Raw genomic sequence first — 23,354 nt, 5'->3', positions numbered from 1 at the left:
CACATGATGTACTCTGCATATAAGTTAAATAAGCAAGTTGACAATATATAGCCTTGATGTACTCCTTTCCCTATTTGGAACCAGTCAGTTGTTCCATGTCCAGTTCTAACTGTTGCTTCCTGACCTGCATACAGATTTCTCAAGAGGCAGATTAAGTGGTCTGGTATTCCCATTTCTTTAAGAATTTTCCAGAGTTTGTTGTGGTCCACATAGTCAAAGGCTTTGGCTCAGACATGCAGAAATAATAAGTTGCTAAAACAGAGCACCAAATCAGGGTGATGCTATTTGCTAACACTTAAGACATACAGCTCTAAAAAAATCACTCTATTTTGCAAGATGGAAAAGTTCTGGAGACCTGTGAATATACTCAGCACTGCTGAACTACACACTTCAAAATAGTTAATATGATAAATTTCACATTATATATTTTACTAGGATTGATTTTTTTTTTTTTTTAAGAGCAAATTAGGAAATTCTCTGGCAGTCCAATGGTTAAGACTTGGCGCTTGGACTCCCATGGGCCCGGGTTTTGATCTCAGCAAACTGAGATTCCACAAGCCCTTCTTCCTTGTTTTTGTTCTATTTGGGCCCTCAATGGACTGAATGATACCCACTCACACTGGCAAGGACGAACTGCTTTACTCAGTCTATCAAAGTAAAATGTTAATCTCTTCTGCAAACACTCCCACAACATACACAAAATAATACTTTACAAGGTATCTGGGCAACTCTCAGTCCAGTCAAGTTGACACATAAAATTAACCATCACACTATACAATGTCTATGTTAAGAACAGAATACTGCCAGTTAACCAGAAGATGTTTTGTGCCCCTTCTGACTCCCATCATCTTGAATTTTAGGTTAATCATTCTCTTGCTTTTCTGCAAAGTTCTCTTATATGTATATATATATATATCTTTAGAATGTAAACATATTGCTTAATTTCGTTTTTAAAAAAGAAATGGTAATTGCATACATCTAATTCTTCTAATCAGCATTAGGCACTTCCCCGTTGGTTCAGACAGTAAAGAATCTGCTTGCAATGTGGGAGACATGGGTTCGATCCCTGATTCAGAAAGATCCCCTGAAGAAGGGAATGGCTACCATCCCAGTATTATTGCCTGGAGAATTCCCTGGACAGACGAGTCTGATGGACTACAGTTCACAGGGTCGCAAAGAATCAAACACAGCTGAGCGACTAACCCTTTATGGTTTTGATATGCTTTTTTATATTATTGACTATACAATATTGCATTACTTGAATATGAAATGTTATTAAACCATCTCATTGCTGATGGATATTCTGCTCCCAGCTATTATGAACACAGCTTCTTGTACATTAGTGTACTTATATCCTCAAGTGTTAACCTAGAAATAAAATTGCAGAATTACAGAGTATATACCTATTCAGCTTTATTCTATCATGCCAAACTGTCAAGAGAGGTGATATCAGTTTACATTTCTAATGGAAGTTAGGATGAGTGTTCTTAATTTCTCATATCCCATATATAATCCGAGTATAAATTTTGTACTTCTTCTTTTTTTTTTTTTAAGATGCATTTTTTTTCCATTGATTTTTATTAGTTGGAGGCTAATTACTTTACATCATTACAGTAGTTTTTGTCATACATTGAAATGAATTAGCCATGGATTTATATGTATTCCCCATCCCAGTCCCCCCTCCCACCTCCCTCTCCACCCGATCCCTCTGGGTCTTCCCAGTGCAGCAGGCCCGAGCACGTGTCTCATGCACCCAACCTGGGCTGGTGATCTGTTTCACCCTAGATAATATACATGTTTCAATGCTGTTCTCTTGAAACATCCCACCCTCGCCTTCTCCCAGAGTCCACAAGTCTGTTCTATACATCTGAGTCTCTTTAAATACTTAGGAGTATATCTACCTAAAGAAACAAAAGACCTATACATAGAAAACTATAAAACACTGATGAAAGAAATCAAAGAGGACACAAACAGATGGAGAAATATACCGTGTTCATGGATTGGAAGAGTCAATATTGTCAAAATGGCTATAATACCCAAAGCAATCTATAGATTCAATGCAATCCCTATCAAACTACCAACGGTATTTTTCACAGAACTAGAACAAATAATTTCACAATTTGTATGGAAATACAAAAAGCCTCGAATAGCCAAAGTAATCCTGAGAAAGAAGAATGGAACTGGAGGAATCAATCTGCCTGACTTCAGACTCTACTACAAAGCCACAGTCATCAAGACAGTATGGTACTGGCACAAAGACAGAAATATAGATCAATGGAACAGAATAGAAAGCCCAGAGATAAATCCACGAACCTATGGTCACCTTATCTTTGACAAAGGAGGCAAGGATATATAATGGAAAAAAGACAACCTCTTTAACAAGTGGTGCTGGGAAAACTGGTCAACCACCTGTAAAAGAATGAAACTAGAACACTTTCTAACACCATACACAAAAATAAACTCAAAATGGATTAAAGATCTAAATGTAAGACCAGAAACTATCAAACTCCTAGAGGAGAACATAGGCAAAACATTCTCCGACATAAATCACAGCAGGATCCTCTATGACCCACATCCCAGAATTTTAGAAATAAAAGCAAAAATAAACAAATGGGACCTAATGAAACTTAAAAGCTTTTGCACAACAAAGGAAACTATAAGCAAGGTGAAAAGACAGCCCTCAGATTGGGAGAAAATAATAGCAAACGAAGCAAAAGACAAAGGATTAATCTCAAAAATATACAAGCAACTCCTCCAGCTCAACTCCAGAAAAATAAATGACCCAATCAAAAAATGGGCCAAAGAACTAAACAGACATTTCTCCAAGGAAGACATACAGATGGCTAACAAACACATGAAAAGATGCTCAACATCACTCATTATCAGAGAAATGCAAATCAAAACCACAATGAGGTACCATTACACGCCAGTCAGGATGGCTGCTATCCAAAAGTCTACAAGCAATAAATGCTGGAGAGGGTGTGGAGAAAAGGGAACCCTCTTACACTGTTGGTGGGAATGCAAATTAGTACAGCCACTATGGAAAACAGTGTGGAGATTTCTTAAAAAGCTGGAAATAGAACTGCCATATGACCCAGCAATCCCACTTCTGGGCATACACACCGAGGAAACCAGATCTGAAAGAGACACGTGCACCCCAGTGTTCATCACAGCACTGTTTATAATAGCCAGGACATGGAAGCAACCTAGATGCCCATCAGCAGACGAATGGATGAGGAAGCTGTGGTACATATACACCATGGAATATTACTCAGCCATTAAAAAGAATTCATTTGAATCAGTTCTAATGAGATGGATGAAACTGGAGCCCATTTTACAGAGCGAAGTAAGCCAGAAAGATAAAGACCATTACAGTATACTAACACATATATATGGACTTTAGAAAGATGGTAACGATAACCCTATATGCAAAACAGAAAAAGAGACTCAGATGTACTTCTTTTATTAAACTTTTTCCTAATTATTTTGTTCTTTTTGATGCTGTTATAAATAGGGTTTTTCTTTTTAATTTCTTTTTCAGATTGTTCATTGCTGGTGTATAGAAATATAATTGCTTTTTTTATATGTAATTGCTTTTTAATGTTGACCTTGTAGCCCGAAACCTGGCTGAACTAATTTATTAGTTCTAATAGGGTCCTTGTAGATGCCTCAGAATTTTCTGTATACAACATCACGCCATCTGGAAGTATAATCCTACTTGTTTCTTTCTTTAAAAAAAAAATTACTTGGCTGCACTGTGTCTTAGTTGTGGCACAAGGGATCTTTAACGGTGGCATGAGAACTCTTAGTTATGGCATAGTGGGATCCAGCTCCCTGACCAAGGACCAAACCTGGGCTCCCTGCATTGGGAGTGTGGAGTCTTAGCCACTGGACCACCAGGGAAGTCCCTACTTATTCCTTCCTAATCTGGGTGCCTTTTTTTTTTTTTTGCTTTCTCTTGTCTAATTGCCTTTGGCTAGAACCTCCAACAGAATGTTGAATGGAAGTGGTGAGAACAGACGCCCTTCCTTGTTCCTAACCATAGTGAAAACATTCAGTCTTTTATCATTGAGTAAAACATCTGCTGTGGGGCCCATAGATGCTCTTTATCAGGCTGAGTATTTTGTAGTCCTAGTGTGTTAAGTATTTGTATCATGAAGAGATTTTGAATTTTTCAAATGCCTTTTCTGCATCTACTGAGGTAGCAAAAATCATCTTGCCTTTGTCCAAACTTTGTTCTGGGCCCTTTGAGTGACCCTTTTAAATTATGAACATGTGAAGCAAGTTTACAACCATTACTTCCAGAAGAAGGTACAATAGTCTACTTTGGGGCTTGGTTAAGACCTGTGATTTGGTATGTAGAGCGCTTCCATGCAATTATTGGAATTCTCAAAATTCAACCAAGATCAAAGACCGTCTGGAAGGGAAGAGGTGCAGATGAAACCTCTTCTTAATGAGACCTGTCAGATGTGAGGCCACTTTAATGGGAAAGCTGCCCTTCCCAGCCATCCTGACAGCTGCTTTGCTTCCCAGGAATTGCTTGTGCGCATTGTGAGAAGATGCTCCCCCCTTCCCCGACCCCCCCCCCACACACACCCCAGCTAACCCCCATGGACTGCAAGGTGCCTACAGGAGCCTTTCCACTGCCGCCATTACTGCACAAGACTCACAGTGCCGGCTGTCCTCAGTCTGGGGGTGATTTGGACCTGGGTCACTGTAGTAACGCATGCAGGAAACAGTGGCTTGCCAAGAGTCTCTTTAGGCTTCCAGGCATCATGTGCCTCAGCTAGTATAGCAATTCTGCAGTAGGCAGACAGGACCTAACATCAGACCAAGGTTGGGCCTCTGGTGGCTCAACAGCTGGAAGCCCTGTGACAACTAGGACCAGTAGGTGGTCCTCTCAGAGGTAAAAAATATGAAGTTCAGCCCTTAGCATCACCTGGGAGTTCTGATGTCCTGGAGGCAAGTGCAGGAGGATTAATTCACTGATTCTTGAGAAAAACAGTGCTGGGTATCTTTTCTTTACTCCATCACTCAGATACACTTTCCCACCCTCTCTTCCCGGCTCTGTGCCTGGGAGACTGGTATGCATGGGCCAACTCAACAGACTCCCTGGCTCTCTGCCTTCCAGTTGGGATTGGCCCGTGGGGTTTGGTCACTAGCAGATCAGAGGGCAGGAGAAGGGAAGGGGAGGTCATTTATTCTCCTGATTCCTCCCCTGTTGGGTCAAGAGGGGTATCCTTCTCTCTTTCTGAGGCCACATTTCACTTCAGACTTGTCTATCCACATAGTATGTGCTCTTTCTCTCTCCTCTCCCCTCTGTCTCTGCCCCCAGACTAGCCCAATAAAGACTCCCTTCTATTGCCCCCTCACATCTCCCCTCACTTACCGAGATCCCGCTGCTTTCATTGATCTCACCTGCATCTCTGAAAAGAGTACCTTTGTTGAACCCTTTTCAAATGACCCAACTTGAATGTGCTGTTTCCCGTCACCACCCTGACTAGTACAGAAACTATGAGGTCCTTGGACATGTCTTGGGTTGGATATCTGGGCAGAAGAACCAGACTTTCTGCTGATCGTTCTGATTTGAACTTTGAGAGAAATGTGAACACTATTTTTTACCTGAGCTGGTAAAGCAGAGCACAAGTCACACCTGTGTTTACACATCTATTCCCCCCTACCTGCCAGGGAGCACCTGGAGAATTACGACATTCACCTTCGGAATTCTGTGGATGGTAGGTGTTCACAAAATGTTCCTCAAGCACAACTGAACTATAAGCCCTTACCCAAGTCACCTGTCTCTCCAGGTCTCAGGCACTTCAACTGTACAGACTCCACCCAGGAACACTGAAATGTCACCTACTTGGGCGAAGTAAGAAAAAAAGTGCAGAGGTAATCGACATACTGATTAAATGCTTTTATGTCAGCTTCATTGTTTTCAAAGACACAGAGTAGTATGAACTTGGGAAACAATGGAAGTCGGGCAGAATGTCGTTGGACGTCCTTTTAATCAAACATCTTAAATGGCACAAAATTAACACATTGCTTTAAAGCAAAAGGGTCCTTTAAAGGGGGTGCTTCTTCCACTTAAGTAATTTACCCGATAACAGGAAGCAGATTAAATAGCAGAGCCATAATAACATGTGCCGCTACGGCCCACTCTATATTTGACATCAAAAGAAATCTGCCTTGTATTATTGTGACAAAATACCAGGTTACAAAACACTGTGTACAGCACTATCCTAATTTCAAGCAATATTCCTACCCGTTTATCTATACAGGACGGAGGAACTGATGCTTGCTGCCGCGTGGTGTGGTAAAGTGTTATTTATTTTCTGCTTATTACTTTTACATTAAAAAAATAAAAAAATAAATAAACTAAAGCTCTTTCTAAAGCTCATTGGTGGAGGAGGAGCAGGAGGGTCCGGCCTGCAAGGGCGATGGAGAGAGGCTGGGCGAAGAGGACCGCAGATGGAGGGACTCGGGGCCGGGACTCGGGGCCCCCTCCCCTGCCTGCGGTGGGGCTCCGCTTCGGCACAGAGGAGAGGGGCGCCGGGGAAGGAACGGAGGTGGGAGAAGGGGAAGCGGTGCGGCGCCATGTGCACGGGTCTCGGCCGCGCAGCGGCGGGTGGAGAGCCTGGGGGCGGGGTCCGGGCCAGGGGCGTGTCTCGCCGGGGAAGGGGCGCGGGGTGGGCAGGTCTCGACGCCGATGGGGCGGCGCGGAAGTGGGGACACGCGCTTTGGGGCGGGGGCCCAACGGGGGCTCCCCGGGGTCCGGTCCGCGGGCGGGGCGGGGTCGCGGGCGGCTCCGCCCTGCGCGGCAGGGAAGGCGGGGCGGACGGTCTCCGGAAGGCGAAGGGAAGGAACCGGATTTGGGGCGATGGCGGCGCCCGACGTGCTGCTGGTGATGGGCGTGAGCGGCTCGGGGAAGTAGGTGCTGGGGGCCGGGCTCGGGGGGCGCAATGGGGAGGCGGCGCGCGGCGGAGGCCGGACCTGCCGCAGTTCTGGGCCCTTGGCGACTGGCGTTCCCTGGGGAGCCCCCTTCGTTTCCCTTTGCCGATGAGGAAACAGGTCCAGGGCACCTTACTCCCTCTGCCCACTTGCCAGCCTGCTCGCTCCAGGAGCGCCTGGCCCGGGGCCACATCCCAGACTCGGGCTCTGCATCTCTGAATTTAGACAGAGGCGGCTGCTGGGGTAACGGGTTCTGCTTGGCCCCTGGAGCGGCCCGGGCAGGTTGTTGGGGGCCTCAAGCCAGAGCAGCGTGCAGGAGAGCGAGGGACCGCAGAGCACGGGCAGACCTCCTCCCAGGCGCCCAGAGACATTTGTCAGGCCGGACAGAGCACTAGCTCCCTCCTTCTTGGCCTTGGACTTTTCTGATTATTAACTTTCTAACCTACTGTGTTTCCCACTTCAGCTAGAAGGATGGAGTATTAAATATGAAGAGTGCTCCAGATTTGTGAGGAAGGAAGAGCATTCCACACCGCAGAGCCCCTGGCCAGCCCAGTCTGGCCAACTTGGGGGGCCGAGGAAGCCTTTGGCTTCCCACTGGGTCCAAAGTCCAGCAGTGCCCTTTATCAGAAAAGACAGGTAGTGTTCCACCAGAGGCAGCAAAAGACACCTGAAGTTTCACAACCCCCGAAGGCTTCTAGAATGTTCTGAATCGGGAACTGCCCATGCGGGCCAGTGTATTTCCAAGACTCCTTCTTGCTCCAGGTAGGTAGGTTTAGCTTTACAGAAACTACTGTGGCATTTGGGTGCCAAACTGGTTTGTAATGCTCGGCTCTGACCAGTCTCCTGTGAGGCGAGCACTGTGCTTTATTTCTACTGAGGGTCCTTGGTCCATCTTCAGACATGGACCAGGGACCTTTACGATGTCCCCTGGTTAAGAAGTTTGGTTAGAGTGGTTCAGTTCAGTTCAGTCGCTCAGTTGTGTCCGACTCTTTGCGACCCCATGAATCGCAGCATGTCAGGCCTCCCTGTCCATCACCAACTCCCGGAGTTTACTCAAACTCATGCCCATCGTGTCGGTGATGCCATTCAGCCATCTCATCCTCTGTCGTCCCCTTCTCCTCCTGCCCCCAATCCCTCCCAGCATCAGGGTCTTTTCCAGTGAGTCAGCTCTTCGCATGAGGTGGCCAAAGTATTGGAGTTTCAGCTTCAGCATCAGTCCTTCCAGCGAACACCCAGGACTTATCTCCTTCAGGATGGACTGGCTGGATCTCCTTGCAGTCCAAGGGACTCTCAAGAGTCTTCTCCAACACCACAGTTCAAAAACATCAATTTTTCAGTGCTCAGCTTTCTTCACAGTCCAACTCTCACATCCATACATGACTACTGGAAAAACCATAGGTTAGAGTGGTAGAGAATGGTTTTTCAGTTTCCTTCTATCTCCTTTCTGCCCATCTACACCCTAGTCTAGTTGGCTCTTCTTTTAAATTATGACTGGCGGCTGACATGTTCATTCCTGGCTAATCTAACTTGGTCTTCAGTGTGATTTCTGTTGTTCACAGCCCTGGCTTCTCCAGCCCTGGAGTTTGGCTGGGACAGTTTAATCGCTAGCAGGCTGCAACGTGTCAACCTATGCAGCCCCCGTTGGAGTGAACATAATGGGAGAGGTTCTAGTTCTCAATCCTTTGGTCATTTTAGGGAGGAGGTCTCAGTGTGTCTGTTTAACACCTTCCTGATACTTTCTTAACAAAAGAGAGAGAACCCTTGGTAATTAACAGTATAGAATTTCATCATAATGTTTTGTTTTCATTGTGTGCATTTTTCAGTTACCTCCTACTTAAGGCAAGTGAGGATGGCTTCCTGTATGAGGGACGGAAAGAACCTTCCTTAACACATTTGTTTAATTTCAAAGAGAGAAGCAATTAAATAAAAATAACATAATTGTAATAGTAGCATGTACAACTTAGGTGAGAAGGCATGATGAAGTAGGAGGGTACAATAAAAAGATCCTGAAGGTTCTATGTCAGTGATTGGCATTTGGATAATACCTCAGAAGTTGAGAGCAAGAGGGGGCTTCATTTCTAACTCATCGCCTGCCAGCCTCCATCCCTACCCACATTGCACTAGCTATAAACCTCAAGATGGCTGAAATCAGTCTCAGTGGGCTGAGCATTATGTCCTGGGAGCTGGTAGGTGCTTGTTAAATATTGGCTGAGTGAAATGAGAAAGCGAATGGATAGATGTAACTCAGCTCCCTTGTTTTACAGGTGAGAAAACAAGTTTAGACGACAAGGTGGGCATAGTCATTTCATGGCAGATGGAGACTGTGGCCAGATCTCAAGCTCTGGAACCCAAGCCCTCTTCACTGACCTGTAGTTGTTAGGGTCTGAACAGAGAGCATTCAACTCCCATACTTAATAATGAATGCTGGTAATTCTCTGAGTCCCTTATTTGAAGGGTGTGTCCCTTTTAAGTCGCAATGTTTTAATGCTTTTATGAGCTCCATGAACCTTGTGTGGGTGCTTAGAGGTTAAATTCCCTGTCAGACCCCTGCCTCCAGTATCCTCGGTAAAATTTATCACTTTATTCAGTTATTGTCCATGTAGTGACGAGACTTGACAGTCACTAAGTCACGTCCGACTCCTTGCGACCTTCACTACCTCCTAATTTGCTCAGATTTATGTCCATTGAGTCCATGATGCTATCCGACCATCTCATCCTGTTCAAAAAATAATTATCTACAAAACAGGGACCAAAAACTTAGTGGAGGGGGGCGACTTCAAGAGTTTAATGAGATCTTATGTATTGCTTTTGGGGGAAAATTTAGTGATAACTAGAAAATTATTTAAATTCCTGGAGAAAACTAAAGCCATGCTCTCGACTCCAGGGTGAGGAGCACGTGTCTGAGTTTCAATATTGTAAGTTGTTGGTGTTTAAGCCGTGTGCTTCCCATGGCTCCTTGGATGGAAGAGGCAGATGGAGAAAGGATAGTCACGTAGCATCTGTGTCCTTTCCACAGATCCACCGTGGGCGCCCTGCTGGCATCTGAGGTAACCTGTGCTAACACCTCCCAGTTGTGAGTCTCATCTTTTTGTCTCATTGCTTCTGGCCTGCGTGTTCTGTAAACTCACCGCAGACACCTCCATAAAGCTTGTGAAACCCCCTGGAGCAATTTTGTTTCTCTCCTTGGTCATGGAAAATAATGATGAATGAAAAAAACAGCTGCAGCAACCCAGTGGGTGGGATTAGTGAAGCATCCTTACAGACCTCCCTGCTCCTGCACCTGGGTGGAGGAGGGGTGGTCTTTGTGGCTGCCGGTGGGAAAGAGGGTGGCCAGGTGGTTTCTGCACCTGCAGTTAGTATTAGGAACCCACAGTGCACATCACATGAGCCGCATGAGCTGCTACATATCCTCTTTGACTTTGTTCTTAAAGCTAGGATGGAAATTCTACGATGCAGATGACTACCACCCAGAGGAAAATCGAATGAAGATGCAGAAAGGGATACCGCTGAATGACGAGGTAAGGTGCGCTGTCTGTTTTTATTTCCAACATGGATGTTTAAACATTAAACCATCAAAATTAAGTTTACAACATTTGACTTTAGAAGGTGGGAGGAGAGCAGCCAAAAGGAGATACAGAGTAACAAACATAACAGTGATACTGTGCTAGAGATAATAAACATACTGTAGATAACTTGGCCCCACCACTGAGCTTGTGTGACTTTTGGCAAATAGCTTGGTCTCTCTGTGCCTCATTTTCGTCCTGTGACGTAGGAATGGTGACAGGATCTATTTTATTGGGTCCTTGAGAGGATTAGATAAATTGAAAAGTGTGCAGAGAGACACACCTGAAGCATTCAGTGAATATCACTTCTTACTGTTGTTGTTAGCACCGTATCTCTGTATACATACATGTAAATCATTTCTGCGGAGTGTGTAAAGTGTGACTGTGCTAGGGTTATTTTCTTTTTCCCCTTGCTGAGTACAAAATTAAAGAACAAAGTAAAGCAACCCCAAATGGACAGAGTTTTATAATGGCATTTAAGCATCGTTCCTCTTATTCACAAGGGAGCCTTGTTAAGTGAGCAGTATTGATGGGGCTGGGGGGCTGAGGAGGAGAATTGAGAAGAGGAATTTATTGTACAGAAGAAAAGGTTATCAATTACTGGAAGAAACATAACGAGTTACTAAATATATTCAGAGGAAGCTATACAAGTTTGCCTGACATTAGAGTGAAGCAGAGAGGAATGCAGTAAAACAGCAGATGGCTAACACTTTTAATGAGAGCCCAGTGAGTCCATGAGCGAAGGTGTGGGTCACAGCTGAGCTGGCACCATGACCCCCTCATTGCCCTGGCAACCAGCCCGCAGGCCCTCCTCCCCCAGAGGATACTGTGCTGAGCATCAGGTAGACTGTTAGAGGCAGAGGTAATGGTATGCCTTGGGGGAGATTCTCAGGATGGTTTGGGGAGGTCCATGAGGTCACAGAGAGTCAGACACAACTGACTCTCTCAACACACACACACACACACACACACACACACACACACTGTACTCAGAAGGCTAAGGTTTGAAGATAAAGAACCTGAGCGCGCGCGTGTACACACACACACTGTACTCAGAAGGCTAAGGTTTGAAGATAAAGAACCTGAGCTGAATACACACGGGCACCTTAAGCCTATTTCAGTTAAATGTAAACTCCAGTTCCGGGATTGCACTGCCCATACTTCAAGTGTTCAAAAGCCACGTGTGGCTGGTGGCTGCCAATCCAGACAGTGCAGGTAGAGAACATTTCCATCAGGGCAGGAAGCTCTGTTGGACAGCGCTGGTGGAGAAAGATACGCCACCCAGGCAGGGATGCACGGTTAACATGAGGAGATGATGATTTCCAAGCTGTCTGTTAGTGAGTCTCCCTGGTGCCAGCGCCATGCTGTTCTGGCAGCCCATGGGGTGATGCTTGAGCAGACTTCAACCTCAGAGTCTTTAAAGGGTTTTGGACAGTTTTGTTCCTGATTACAAATATAATACTTATCCTGTATAAAACATTTGACCAATGCCTACAAATTCTTTCACAGAATATATCACCCTTGGTTTCATCTTCCAAAACTACCTGCTGATTGAATTTGATACATATACCCACCTTTCAGGGTATGTACTTTGTTTGTATGCATTTTTTTCCCTCTATGGGCTTAGGTTCACTTTTGCACCAGATAAAATCGGTCCCTCACCGCCACTGCCCCCCTCCCACTTCCCTTGCCCTCTCTCCACCTCCCCCAGCAGTGCTAGACACCTCTTCCATCTGTTCCTCTGAGCGCCTGCCCTTTTATTGTCATCCCCTTCCAGAAGACACTTTCTCTTTCTAGATAGGCCAAGGAAGCGGTCTCTATCCTCATGATGCTCTCCTTTAGCCCTCAGTACTTAAGTCCTGGGCTGGGGGCTCAGGGTACACTGCACCCCTATCCCTGCATGTAGGGACTGTCAGGGATGAAGGGACCCAGAATAGCGACCCAGTAAGCTTGGATGCCCCTCTGGGTTATGTTGTTTCCTCCTCTCTTTCTGTGTTTGACTTCACTAATTATGATATTGTCTGTAGTGTTTACACACAGAACTCAGTGAATTTGCTCTAGTATCTCCCTGTTTGGCCTCAGTTTCTGCCTCTGTGAAGAGGAGATCTCAGTCTTCCCCCTTTCTTCACAAACATTATGAATACAGACTCTGGAGCTCAAGTGTCCAGGTCCTCCCTAAGACCCGACAGGAAAGGCCAAACTCCTTAGCAGCTCACTCAGAGTCTCGACTGTCTAGTCCTGACAGTTTCTCCTCACAGCAACTCCCACGCTTGGTTGTCAGTGCTAAGCTCCTGCCTCATCCGTTTACTGTAGAGTCTTGGCAAACCATCTTTAATATTTCATACTCCCAGTCTTACCTTGCCCTCTGCTTGGCAGGCCCTGGTTCCATTAAAATCCTCTTTATCCTTGAAGATTTAGTCTTCCGAGGGCCTGATCAAAATTGATCTCTCCCTCTACTCTCCAGTCAGAGCCCTTCTAAGTATATCCCTTGGAACCCTCATCTCTGCCTTATGTGTAGTTTAACTGATAGATACCCGTCATCAGGCTGTGACCCCCTTGAGGACAGGAACCACACCATTCATATTACATTCCCAGTGCTCTGTATGGCGCTTTGCACATATTAAATACTATTTGTGGAATTAGAACCTACTGCGTACCAAATTCATTTATTAAAGGTCTTTTCCATATTCAAAGTTGGAAATTGATGCCATTTATTGCAGTTATAAAATCAGCCCCCAAAAATAATGTTTAAAATGAAGTCTACTCCTTTTCCTGTTTAAATCCCAAAGCAGACCAGTGAATTACATGATTCCCCATTTTGCAGATGAACAAGGGGAGGCACAGAGAAGCTAAGTAACTTGAGCAAAGGCACAGAGTAAAGGGGATCTCTAACCCCTAAGACCCTACTTTTTCTACTGTGTTAAAGGCCCTGATACTCCACGCACACCCAGTCTATGAGGAATGAATCGGGGTTGGTTAAACGGAGAGGGGAAGGGTGAGAGAGAGAGCAGGAGAGAGGCACAGCCCTCAGCGAGCGCATCCCTTGGAGGGACCTAGCCCTGGATGGGTACCTGAGGCAGGTGACGCCTGGCTTTACGCAGACCAGGGATGAGAATGCTGGTGTCCACCCGGGAATTCACGTAGCACCTGGAGCGGCTCCGGAAGAACTCTGTCCTTGTGGCCCCCTGTGACCCTCTAGAGAAGGATCCCAACTGCGTAATAACTGTGACTTGGAAACTTCTGTAAAATAAAGTTGAAAGTACTTCATTGCTATCTCCAGCCTTCTCTCACTGATTTTGTGGCTGGTGGACCCAGACCTTACTGGTGCTGTGAATAAACTGGTCCAACATGCATTCTGATTGGGGGCATATGTCTGAAAGCATCTATTTCTGTTTTATCATTCCATTTATTAATATTAGTTTTCATTGTTGAGCTTCTGAGGAATTTTATTGTGACTAAATGAAGCAACATGCTTAATTCTTAGCTAAGGCATGTATTTAAGATACTGGTAAAATAATAAAAAAGCAGGGATTCAAAGTAAAGTTCTATTTACCTGTACAAAGGGTAGGAAGTTTATTACCCAATTATGTTTTCTGTTTTTTTTTTTTTAATTTGTTTGTTTCATCCTTATTGTGAAATATTTCAGTCATGCAGAAAATATAATGACTAATAAAGTCAATATCCAGCTTAATGCAATAACATGTTTCCTAAGCCATAAAATAATACAGAGATTGATCTCTGTACAAAGAGATTTGGTGCTGATGGGCTGGAAGAATTGTGCAATCTAATTAAAATAACAAAACACAAGGTTGCTCCTCTGCTAGTGGGAAGAAAGGTAAGATATCTAAAGTACTAGAAATTAAACAAATTATCCCCCTTCCTTGGTGCATCCAAACCCACTATGAACATTTTGCTCATGCAGAAGTATAGTTCATTTTTTGTTGTGTTTTCATCTGTGAATCAGTCCTAATGCATCATTATAATTGCTTCTTGAACTCTTAAGTAGGTATGTGAATACTGAATATGTGAATTAGCATTTGACTGTCTGAACCTTCCAACTTGGAGAAGGGCATGGCAGCCCACTCCAGTATACCTGCCTGGAGAATTCCATGGACAGAGGAGCCTGGCAAGCTATACAGTCCATGGACTCGCAAACAGTCGGAGACGACTGAGCGACCTTCCTACTACCCCTTCCAAGCCAAATATTCTTGCTGAATGGAGATCAGCACTAGTCTCAGCTCATCACAGCACTAGTCTCAGGATTTTGTTTCACCTAGAGACATGCACAGTGACAGGGATGCACTGTGGAAAAGGCTGCCTGACTGCCCAGATGGGACCAGGGCAGTCAGGCTCTCTTGCTGGCTCAACCCTTGATACTGTCAACACATTGAACACAGGTTCATGTCTCATATGAGAACCCCACTAGTCAGGTTCACAAGATTTCTACATAAAACCAGAATGCCAGTTGATTAATTTACAAGGAGAAATTTAACTGCCACGTGGCCCATAACACATCAATCTGATTTCAGAAGCCAAAATGCAGTCAGGTAGCTCAGTGAACGTGCAATCAAAAGAGTAGGAAAGTTAAAACTTAAGTTTCTAATGGTGTGAGACCACCCACCCCATTAGACGAAGACGTTTGCTAATGAGACCATGATATTTGAAGTCATAAGGCCAGAACTCCATTACTCTGCTGTCTGATCCTATAGTGTTCCTGCCCTGGACTTTTACACCCAAGCCTCATGTGCTTCCTTTATGTGTGTTAAAATACGTAGTTGGGTCATAGTGATGCACCGCTAGCCTGAGGGTCACTTTTTACTTCTTCAGATGAGTTTAGACATCTCTGTCCCTTTCTGTTAAGTGTTGATCTTTAAAGCCTTAAAGAACAAGCTTCTTTCCTTCTTGTCCAAGTGCTTAGGAAGGTTATCTCACTGCGGCCCCCATATGCTGTAAGAAGACTCCTTAACTTTATAGAAAGTGAAAGTGAAGTTGCTCATTCGTGTCCGACTCTTTGTGACCCCATGGACTGTATGTAGCCTACCAGACTTCTCCATCCATGGGATTTTCCAGGCAAGGGTACTGGAGTGGGTTGCTATTTCCTTCTCCAGGGGATCTTCCCAACCCAGAAATCGAACCCGGGTTTCCTGCATTGCAGGCAGACGCTTTTACCCTCTGAGCCACCAGGGAAGCCCCAACTTTATAGAAGTTGATGTCATTTCTTAAACTTGAAGCCAGACACCTCTATTTACATGTAAAACACACACTGAGGTTAGACCCATTAATGATTAGTACACCACTTTACCAAGTAAGTTGCCTGTGCAGCCCTTCCTAAGGTTTGAAAGGCACCATGTCTTTGTCGGTCTGGGTCCTCGGTAGGAAACTGCTCATGCTGCCGACATGTGAGTCTCTAGGGCCCAGTCTCCCTGCTCTGCTGCAGCCTTCTGTTGGAGAAGCTGTTTTGGAAGATATAGCCAAGAGGTTTAAAAAAAATTTTTTTAACTCTATGTATAAATAATAGTGTTTTCTTTTTTTATCCCTGTTAGTTCATGAATGTAGTAGAAAAGCTTAGCTATTCACAGTGAAAATACAGAAGAGAAAGGAATTTAGAAAGTTGGGTGCAAATGGAATCTTAGAAGTTAAACTCAGGGTGATCGTGTGTAGAGGATTGAAAGGAAGGACCCAGAATAGTGTCTGGGTCTCCCTAAGCACACAACAGATACTTGCAAATGGATGAAGGAAAGGGAAATCCAAATCTGGGCTTGAGTTGGCAGCTTTCCCATGGGCAATTTTACATCATAAAATACTGCACGGCTCAGTAAGTCCAGCTAGTTTTCCCCACTACCTATAACCCTTGACACTGTTCTTCCCTGACCCCCATCTTAAGTCTAGAAAATACTGTGTTACAGTGGCAATTTCAAGTTCCATAAGTATAGCTGCTACAACTTTTTTTCTTCTCAGACTTCTCTAGAACATTTAGTTTTTGAGTATGATGTCAGAAAATCTTGCCAAGAATAAGCCTTAAACATATACACTCTTTTCCAGGAGCATGTAAGTCTCCCCATAGAGCACAAAGTTCTTTATGGTCTGCAAGTTTAGAACTGGTAAGCCTCATCATCTTGTTACTTTGTTTAGAAATAACCACACTGGGTTCACTGACTACTCAGACAAGTGCTAACATTAACAAGTGTTTCATTAAATACATTTGAGCTATCATGTGTACATTGTAGTAGCTGTTATAATTTGAGTAATAATATCTGTGAATCATGTAGTTACTGTTACTTAAGATACCATTCTTGTAAGTTAGGTAATAGTTGTCATTTGATCTCTGCCTTCTGCAGATTTTATAGCTGTTGCATTTGAACTTCTAAGTGGTCTCTGATTGGGTAATATGTACACAGAAGTAAAGTCTTCAAAAAATTCTGTGACTAATAAAAACTTCCAGGACTCTTAACCCAATATTAGATCACAGTGCTTTTTTAAAATATTATTTAATATGAAAAGATACATATAATGAAAAAATTACAACTGTGTATGTATGTGTAGCATGTGTGCATGTAGTATGTGTGCATGTAGTATCTGTGTGTACAAAATCCTTCTCTGCTTCCTGACAAGGGTGGATCCTAGTAACTGGAAGGTCTTTAGTTTGCTGAGCACAGAGTGATGGCCTTGGTGGAATGAACCTTTCACTCACTGTGGAGCTAGTTACTCTGAATAAGAAATAGGGAAAGCCGAAGCCCAGGGGAAATATTCAGGAGCTGAAAGACCTCACCTAGAGCTGGAGAACTTGAAAGGCTCCTGGTGGAAAAGATTAGGGGAGTGGGATGGGGGATATAACCAAGGGCTTAACCAAGGTCAAAAGCAAAACGAGAAATTCTCAGGTGCCAGAATCAAAGTAGCAAGATTTAATTAAACCTAAATAACCTCTTCCCCCAGGCTTTGGGAATGCATATAAGCCAGGAGGGTGGGAAGTACGATTTTTTTATGTTCCTGTAGAGATGGGAGATGATACCTCTATGAGGCATGGAGCTAGACCTGAACCTAAGTGTGAGGACTTGTATAAAGTATATAAGGGAAGACTTTCTTCAAGTGAGGATTACAATGCTCAGGGACACAGTCTGCTCAGCCCTCCCCTGTCACCAAGTGAAAACATGACCTTGTTGATTCTAAAGTATTCAGTCACCAAAGCTGAATTAAAAATAGAAAAATCTGAATATAATACAATGTTCATTAAAGAAATTCAATCTGTAATCAGAGATCTTTCCTCAAAAAAAATAAATAAAAGGCCCAGATAGTATTTTCAGATGAGTTTCACTTAGCTCAGATTGCTGTAACAAAATAACATAGACTGGGTGACTTAAACAACAGACGTGTATTTATCACAGTTTTGGAGGGTGAAAGTCCAAGATCAAGATGCCAGCATGGTCAGTTTCTTGTTTATTCTGAGCTTGGAGGTTCTCTGTATCTCCGCTGGGTGGCTGAAAGGGAGGGCAGCAGCAGGAGAGAAAGCGTATATACTAGCTCACTGGTCTCTTCTTATAAGGGCACTAATCCCATCATGAGGACCTCATCCTCATGACCTCATCTAAACCTCCAAATATTCTCACATGGGGGGTATGAATTTTGGGGAAACAAAAACATTTTGTCCATAAAAATAATATATTGTATACAAGCTGTTTCAAAGAAGAGAAGGAAGAAGGAAAGCTGTCCTTATTTTTAGGAGGCTAGGATAACCTTGATAACAAAATTTAATATGGACTACACAAGAAAACAAATGCAAGTCAGTCTCAATTATACAAATACAAAAATTAAATAAAATGGTAGTAATCAAATGTTAAGAGCAAGGACTTTTAAAGATGCATCATGGGGACTTGCCTGATGGTCCAGTGGATAAGACTCAATGCTCCCAATGCAGGGGTGGGTTCAATCCTTATTTGGAGAACCAAGATCCCGCATACCACAACTAAGCCTGCACACCACAACTTGAGAGCCTGCACACCACAATGAAGACCCAAAGCAGCCAAAAAAAAAAAGTCTTAAATAATAAAGACATCATCTGTCTTGAATAGGCATCAAAATGATAAAGGGTGGGGGTTGGGACATATAGAAGACCAGATTGTGAGCTGAAAATCATTAAACCTAGGTTATGGGTACAGAGAAGTTTGTTTTGTACCATTTTGTCTTTGTATATGTTTTAAATTTGCATAATAAAAAGTTTGGGTTTTTTTTTTTTAATGCATTATGGCCAATCAGTATTTACCCCAGGGGAACTTCTTTGTGTAACACTCTAGGGTGTCCTATGCAAACTTCTGCCTTCTCTGGAAAAATACAAAATTCTCACAATACTTTTATCCAAGAGGAGCTTTGTTTTTGGAGGGTTTGAAGAATAGGACCAGGGGGCAGCTGACTTAAGAGTTTCTATGAATAACTCTGCATTTGAGATCAGAAGCACCTGAAGAATCATGCAGGACAATAAAAGATCTGTAAGTATATCAGGAAATGGCAGCCCACTTCGGTTTTCTTGCCTGGAGAATCCCCATGGACAGAGGAGCCTGGCAGTCGCAAAGAGTCAAACACGACTGAAGCGACTTAGTGCACACACACACAAACATATCAGAACCAAAGAAAGTGTATTTATAATGGGACGATTAAAATGGGGGAGATACATACTGGCATTTTAGGGTAATTTCTATCATTGTGGAAAGAGCCTCTGACACCTGGACCAGGAACATGTTTCTGTGCTGACTGCCCAATGACTTAACTCCTCAGCCTGTGCATGGCCTTCTCCTCAAAACCACTGAGATTTCTCTGGACCCTAACATTGATGAACATGATATGAACATGTTTCTGTACAAATAGTATCTGGAAAAGCCACTTTGTGTTTGTTTTAATTTCAGGACAGAATTCCATGGCTCTGCAAACTGCATGACATTTTACGAAGGTAAGAGAACGTCAGACCCCAGATAAGCCAGTGAGTAAAGGAAAACCACTCTTGATATCATAACTAATGATAAAGGATCCCAGGAATGAAATGCATCTCCATCTGGTGACTAACAATGACTTTTAATCAGCCACAGAGTGTTGGGTTCTAGAGTCAGCCTTCTAGACAACTTCATAATTACTAGCTGGGAATTTTACTCAGCAACTTGGCTTCCATAAACCTGTTTATTCTTCTGAAAAATGGGGATATAGTTCCTATTCACAACAGTCTTTACAGATTGTTGTGAGGAATTAGTGAATAAAGCATGGGTAGCACTTAGAATAGTACCTAATATATATAGTAAGTCCTAAAGAAAATAATAATGTTGTTATAGCCGTTATCTTAGCCACCAGTTGTATTGCCTCCTATTTCAGCCTCTGACAACCAGGAAGATCTGGGGTCATTTGCAAGTCAACAGATAACTTGCTACCAGGACTGAAATCTCAAACTGTCCAGCTCTGTAGTATGCCTCTGCATAAACGACCCTCCTCTTCCATCTGTGGGTCTGGCCCTTGGGAATCCTGGTTGGGACACGGAAGATAAAGGAGTAGCAGTGAATGAGTTCTTGCTAAGATGAAGTCATGTTTTATAAATCTAAAACCATTTGGGCCATATGAGATTATACTTATGATTAAAAATTGTTTACATTTTTTTTAAACACTGCACAGACATGGCTGGCAGTTCTGTCTTTGTATGGGTTTAAGGTTTTAAGGTTTGGGGGTTTTAGGATTTGAGAACTCCTACCCAACTGGGTCTCTAACATAAATAGACTTGTCAGATCAAAGATACTGACCTGGATGGAAGCAGAAGTGAAGAGTCTCAGGAGAGCGGAGATCAGACCTCCAGGCTCAGAACTAACAAGCTCCCACTCATGCCCTTGAGAAGAGCTGGGAGGCTCAAGTACATTGGTTTGTTGCTGATGACACACTCCATCCACTAGGTCTCCAGTCTATGATGGCCATAGATCAAGGCAGGCCCCTTCAGAATTCTTATTTCTCAGTTCTGAACTGAAATCTCTACTAAGTACTCAAGCCAGCATTGACCCTTGACCACTTTATTTAGTTCCATCCTGGCTCCAAGAAGACAGCCTCTCCTGCCCAGGGCTGGTATACATCAGCTTAGTGCGGGGTGGGGGGTGGGGGGGTTGTCCTCATGTATGGTCTTGGACCACACTGGTTTTCCCTTCAGTACAGTTCAGTCGCTCAGTTGTGTCTGACTCCTTGTGACCCCATGAACTGCAGGACACCAGGCTTCTCTGTCCATCACCAACTCCCAGAGCCTACTCAAACTCCTGTCTACCACACTGGCGATGCCATCCAACCATCTCATCCTCTGTTGTCCCCTTCTTCTCCCACCGTCAATCTTTCCCAGCATCAGGGTCTTTTCCAGTGAGTCAGCTCTTCGTATCAGGTGGCCAAAGTATTGGAGTTTGAGCGTCCGCATCAGTCCTTTCAATGAATATTCAGGGCTGATTTCCTTTAGGATGGACTGGTTGGATCTCTTTGTAGTCCAGGGGACTCTCAAGAGTCTTCTCCAACACCACAGTTCAAAAGCATCAGTTCTTCCACGCTCAGCTTTCTTAATAGTCCAACTCTCACATCCATACATGACTACTGGAAAAATCATAGCTTTGACTAGACAGACCTTTGTTGGTAAAGTAATGTCTCTGCTTTATAATATGCTGTCTAGGTTTTCCCTTATTGGTGCCTTGTCAATCTACCTCTATTTCTGGCTCAGGTGTTTCTCTTAGCACATCTCTGGAAACTTCTCACCTTCTGCTCACCTTGAAAACAGAGGGATTGGTGCTCTTTTTTCCTACTTTCTCCAGCTCTGCATGGGTAACTTCCCCAGATTCTTCCAGCATACTGCAGAGTAGGAATGGAGAGAATCTGAGGAGAGCCTGAGCCATGCTGTGTGGGGGGCACAGGTGCCTGCCAGCAGCCACCCATGTCCACAAGTGCTGGCTCAGTCACATCCTGTAGCCAAGGGGCAGAGCTGATACTCACTCAGCACTTCCTGTGTGCTGGGCACCATGATAAACTTCCACATCGCAGTTCTGTGGGCAGGTACTCTTGAGTAGCCACATTTAACAGATGATGAACTGGTGCTCCTAAAGGAAATCAGTCATGAGTATTCATTGGAAGGACTGATGCTGAAGCTGAAACTCCAATACTTTGGCCATCTGATGTGAAGAACTGACTCACTGGAAAAGACCCTGATGCTGGGAAAGATTGAAGGCAGGAGGAGAAGTGGACAACAGAGGATGAGATGGTTGGATGGCATCACTGACTCAACGGACATGAGTTTGAGTAAACTCCAGGAGTTGGTGATAGACAGGAAGGCCTGGCGTGCTGCAGTCCATGGGGTCGCAAAGAGTCGGACACGAGTGAGTGACTGAACTGAACTGATAGAGAAGTAAACACATCACCCAAGAGGGCTCACTAGTGGAAGATCTTTACCTCAAAGTCAAGACTGCCTGGTACTTGGCCACCATTTGTAACACCTTCCACTGTCAGAGAAGTGGGACTGAAGTCCTCAGTCTAGGCTTGACACCAGTTATTTTAAATGTCTTCACTCTTTGGGATCTCCCCTTCCCCATCTCCCCAGGTTTTTTTTGTTTTGTTTTGTTTTTAAACAGAGATGTAGCCTCTGGACAGCATGTAGTTCTAGCCTGTTCAGCTCTGAAGAAAGCATACAGAGACATCTTAATACAAGGAAAAGATGATGCACCTCTACAGTGTGATCAATCGGGAAAGGGAGAAAAGCCAGTTGAGGTGAAGCTCCTTGTGGTCCATCTGACTGGGTCATTTGACATCATCTCTGGACGCTTACTCAGAAGAAAAGATCATTTTATGCCCCCTGAGTTACTGCAGTCGCAATTCGATACTCTGGAGACCCCATCAGCTCCAGAAAACTTTATCCAAATCAATGTGGACAAAAATCTTTCAGAGATAATTGCTACAATTATGGAAACTCTAAAATGAAATGAGAATCATTTATATCACTGGTCCAGACCCATCAGGCGTAACTCTTGTCTCCCATCCCAAACCATGTTCTCTCCAGAGTCTTCTTTTTTTTTTTTTATTAGTTGGAGGCTAATTACTTCACAATATTGTAGTGGTTTTTGTCATACATTGACATAATCAGCCATGGATATACATGTATTCCCCATCCCAATCCCCCCTCCCACCTCCCTCTCCACCCGATCCCTCTGGGTCTTCCCAGTGCACCAGGCCCGAGCACTTGTCTCATGCATCCAGCCTGGGCTGGTGATCTGTTTCACCCTGGATAATATACATGTTTTGATGCTGTTCTCTCCAGAGTCTTCTTAAGGTGAATAAACCACAATGTGCTGAGATATTGTTCAGGTGGATTTTTGGGAATCTGGGAGACTTTTATCATCATGCTGTGGCACATTCAGAGAAATGGAGTGGAAACTTTGAAAGTGAAGCTTCACTGAAGTTTACATTCATGTGACCCAATCAAATGATCAGAGGAAATTATATAATCAAAGCTGTAAACCCTGACCTTATTTAGAACATTCTTGATCATGCTTGTACTTGGACGGACAAATGAAACTTGGCTATCCTTGGCACCCTCTGGAGTCTGGTCTCAGGAGTAGAGAAGCATACAGAATTGACCACTCGCCAGCAGTTTTGTTAGACCACACACCTCTTCATCCTCTCTTTGGGCCATTTCAAAGTAAATAAAAAGCACATACAGTTCATGGATTAAAAAAAATTTCTTTTTTTGCAAAGGTGGAATTTGAGTGAATGAAGTGCAGGACTGTCTGCCCCAGGCCTCGCTCCATTTTACAGAGACTCCTGTGAGACCAGGCTAGTATTAACCTGCCCACTTTCCTG

At 43.9% G+C, this 23,354-nt stretch overlaps 1 protein-coding gene across 7 annotated transcripts; it reads left to right on the top strand.

Annotated features, from left to right (window-relative positions):
- Positions 1 to 6,455: 6,455 nt before the first annotated feature.
- Positions 6,456 to 22,847, top strand: IDNK (IDNK gluconokinase). 7 transcript variants are annotated; one of them, XM_070459578.1, is made up of 8 exons: positions 6,761 to 6,930; positions 9,968 to 10,024; positions 10,383 to 10,469; positions 12,024 to 12,096; positions 16,557 to 16,615; positions 18,803 to 18,994; positions 19,409 to 19,452; positions 22,130 to 22,847. In XM_070459578.1, exons 6-8 carry the CDS (start codon positions 18,974 to 18,976, stop codon positions 22,473 to 22,475), a joined length of 411 nt encoding a protein of 136 aa, XP_070315679.1. In that variant the 5' UTR covers positions 6,761 to 6,930; positions 9,968 to 10,024; positions 10,383 to 10,469; positions 12,024 to 12,096; positions 16,557 to 16,615; positions 18,803 to 18,973; the 3' UTR covers positions 22,476 to 22,847. The 7 variants fall into 7 exon arrangements, with proteins under 7 accessions (XP_070315673.1, XP_070315678.1, XP_070315674.1 ...); XM_070459572.1 differs by lacking the exons at positions 6,761 to 6,930; positions 12,024 to 12,096; positions 16,557 to 16,615; positions 18,803 to 18,994 and adding an exon at positions 6,456 to 6,569 and having other exon boundaries at positions 9,968 to 9,998; XM_070459573.1 differs by lacking the exons at positions 12,024 to 12,096; positions 16,557 to 16,615; positions 18,803 to 18,994 and having other exon boundaries at positions 6,759 to 6,930; positions 9,968 to 9,998.
- The last annotated feature ends 507 nt before the right edge of the window (positions 22,848 to 23,354 follow it).

This window comes from Odocoileus virginianus, chromosome 31 (genome assembly GCF_023699985.2).
Source record: "Odocoileus virginianus isolate 20LAN1187 ecotype Illinois chromosome 31, Ovbor_1.2, whole genome shotgun sequence".
NCBI lineage: Eukaryota > Metazoa > Chordata > Mammalia > Artiodactyla > Cervidae > Odocoileus > Odocoileus virginianus.
The sequence above is the reverse complement of the archived record's forward strand: the minus strand, read 5'-3'. Positions and strand labels throughout refer to the sequence as shown.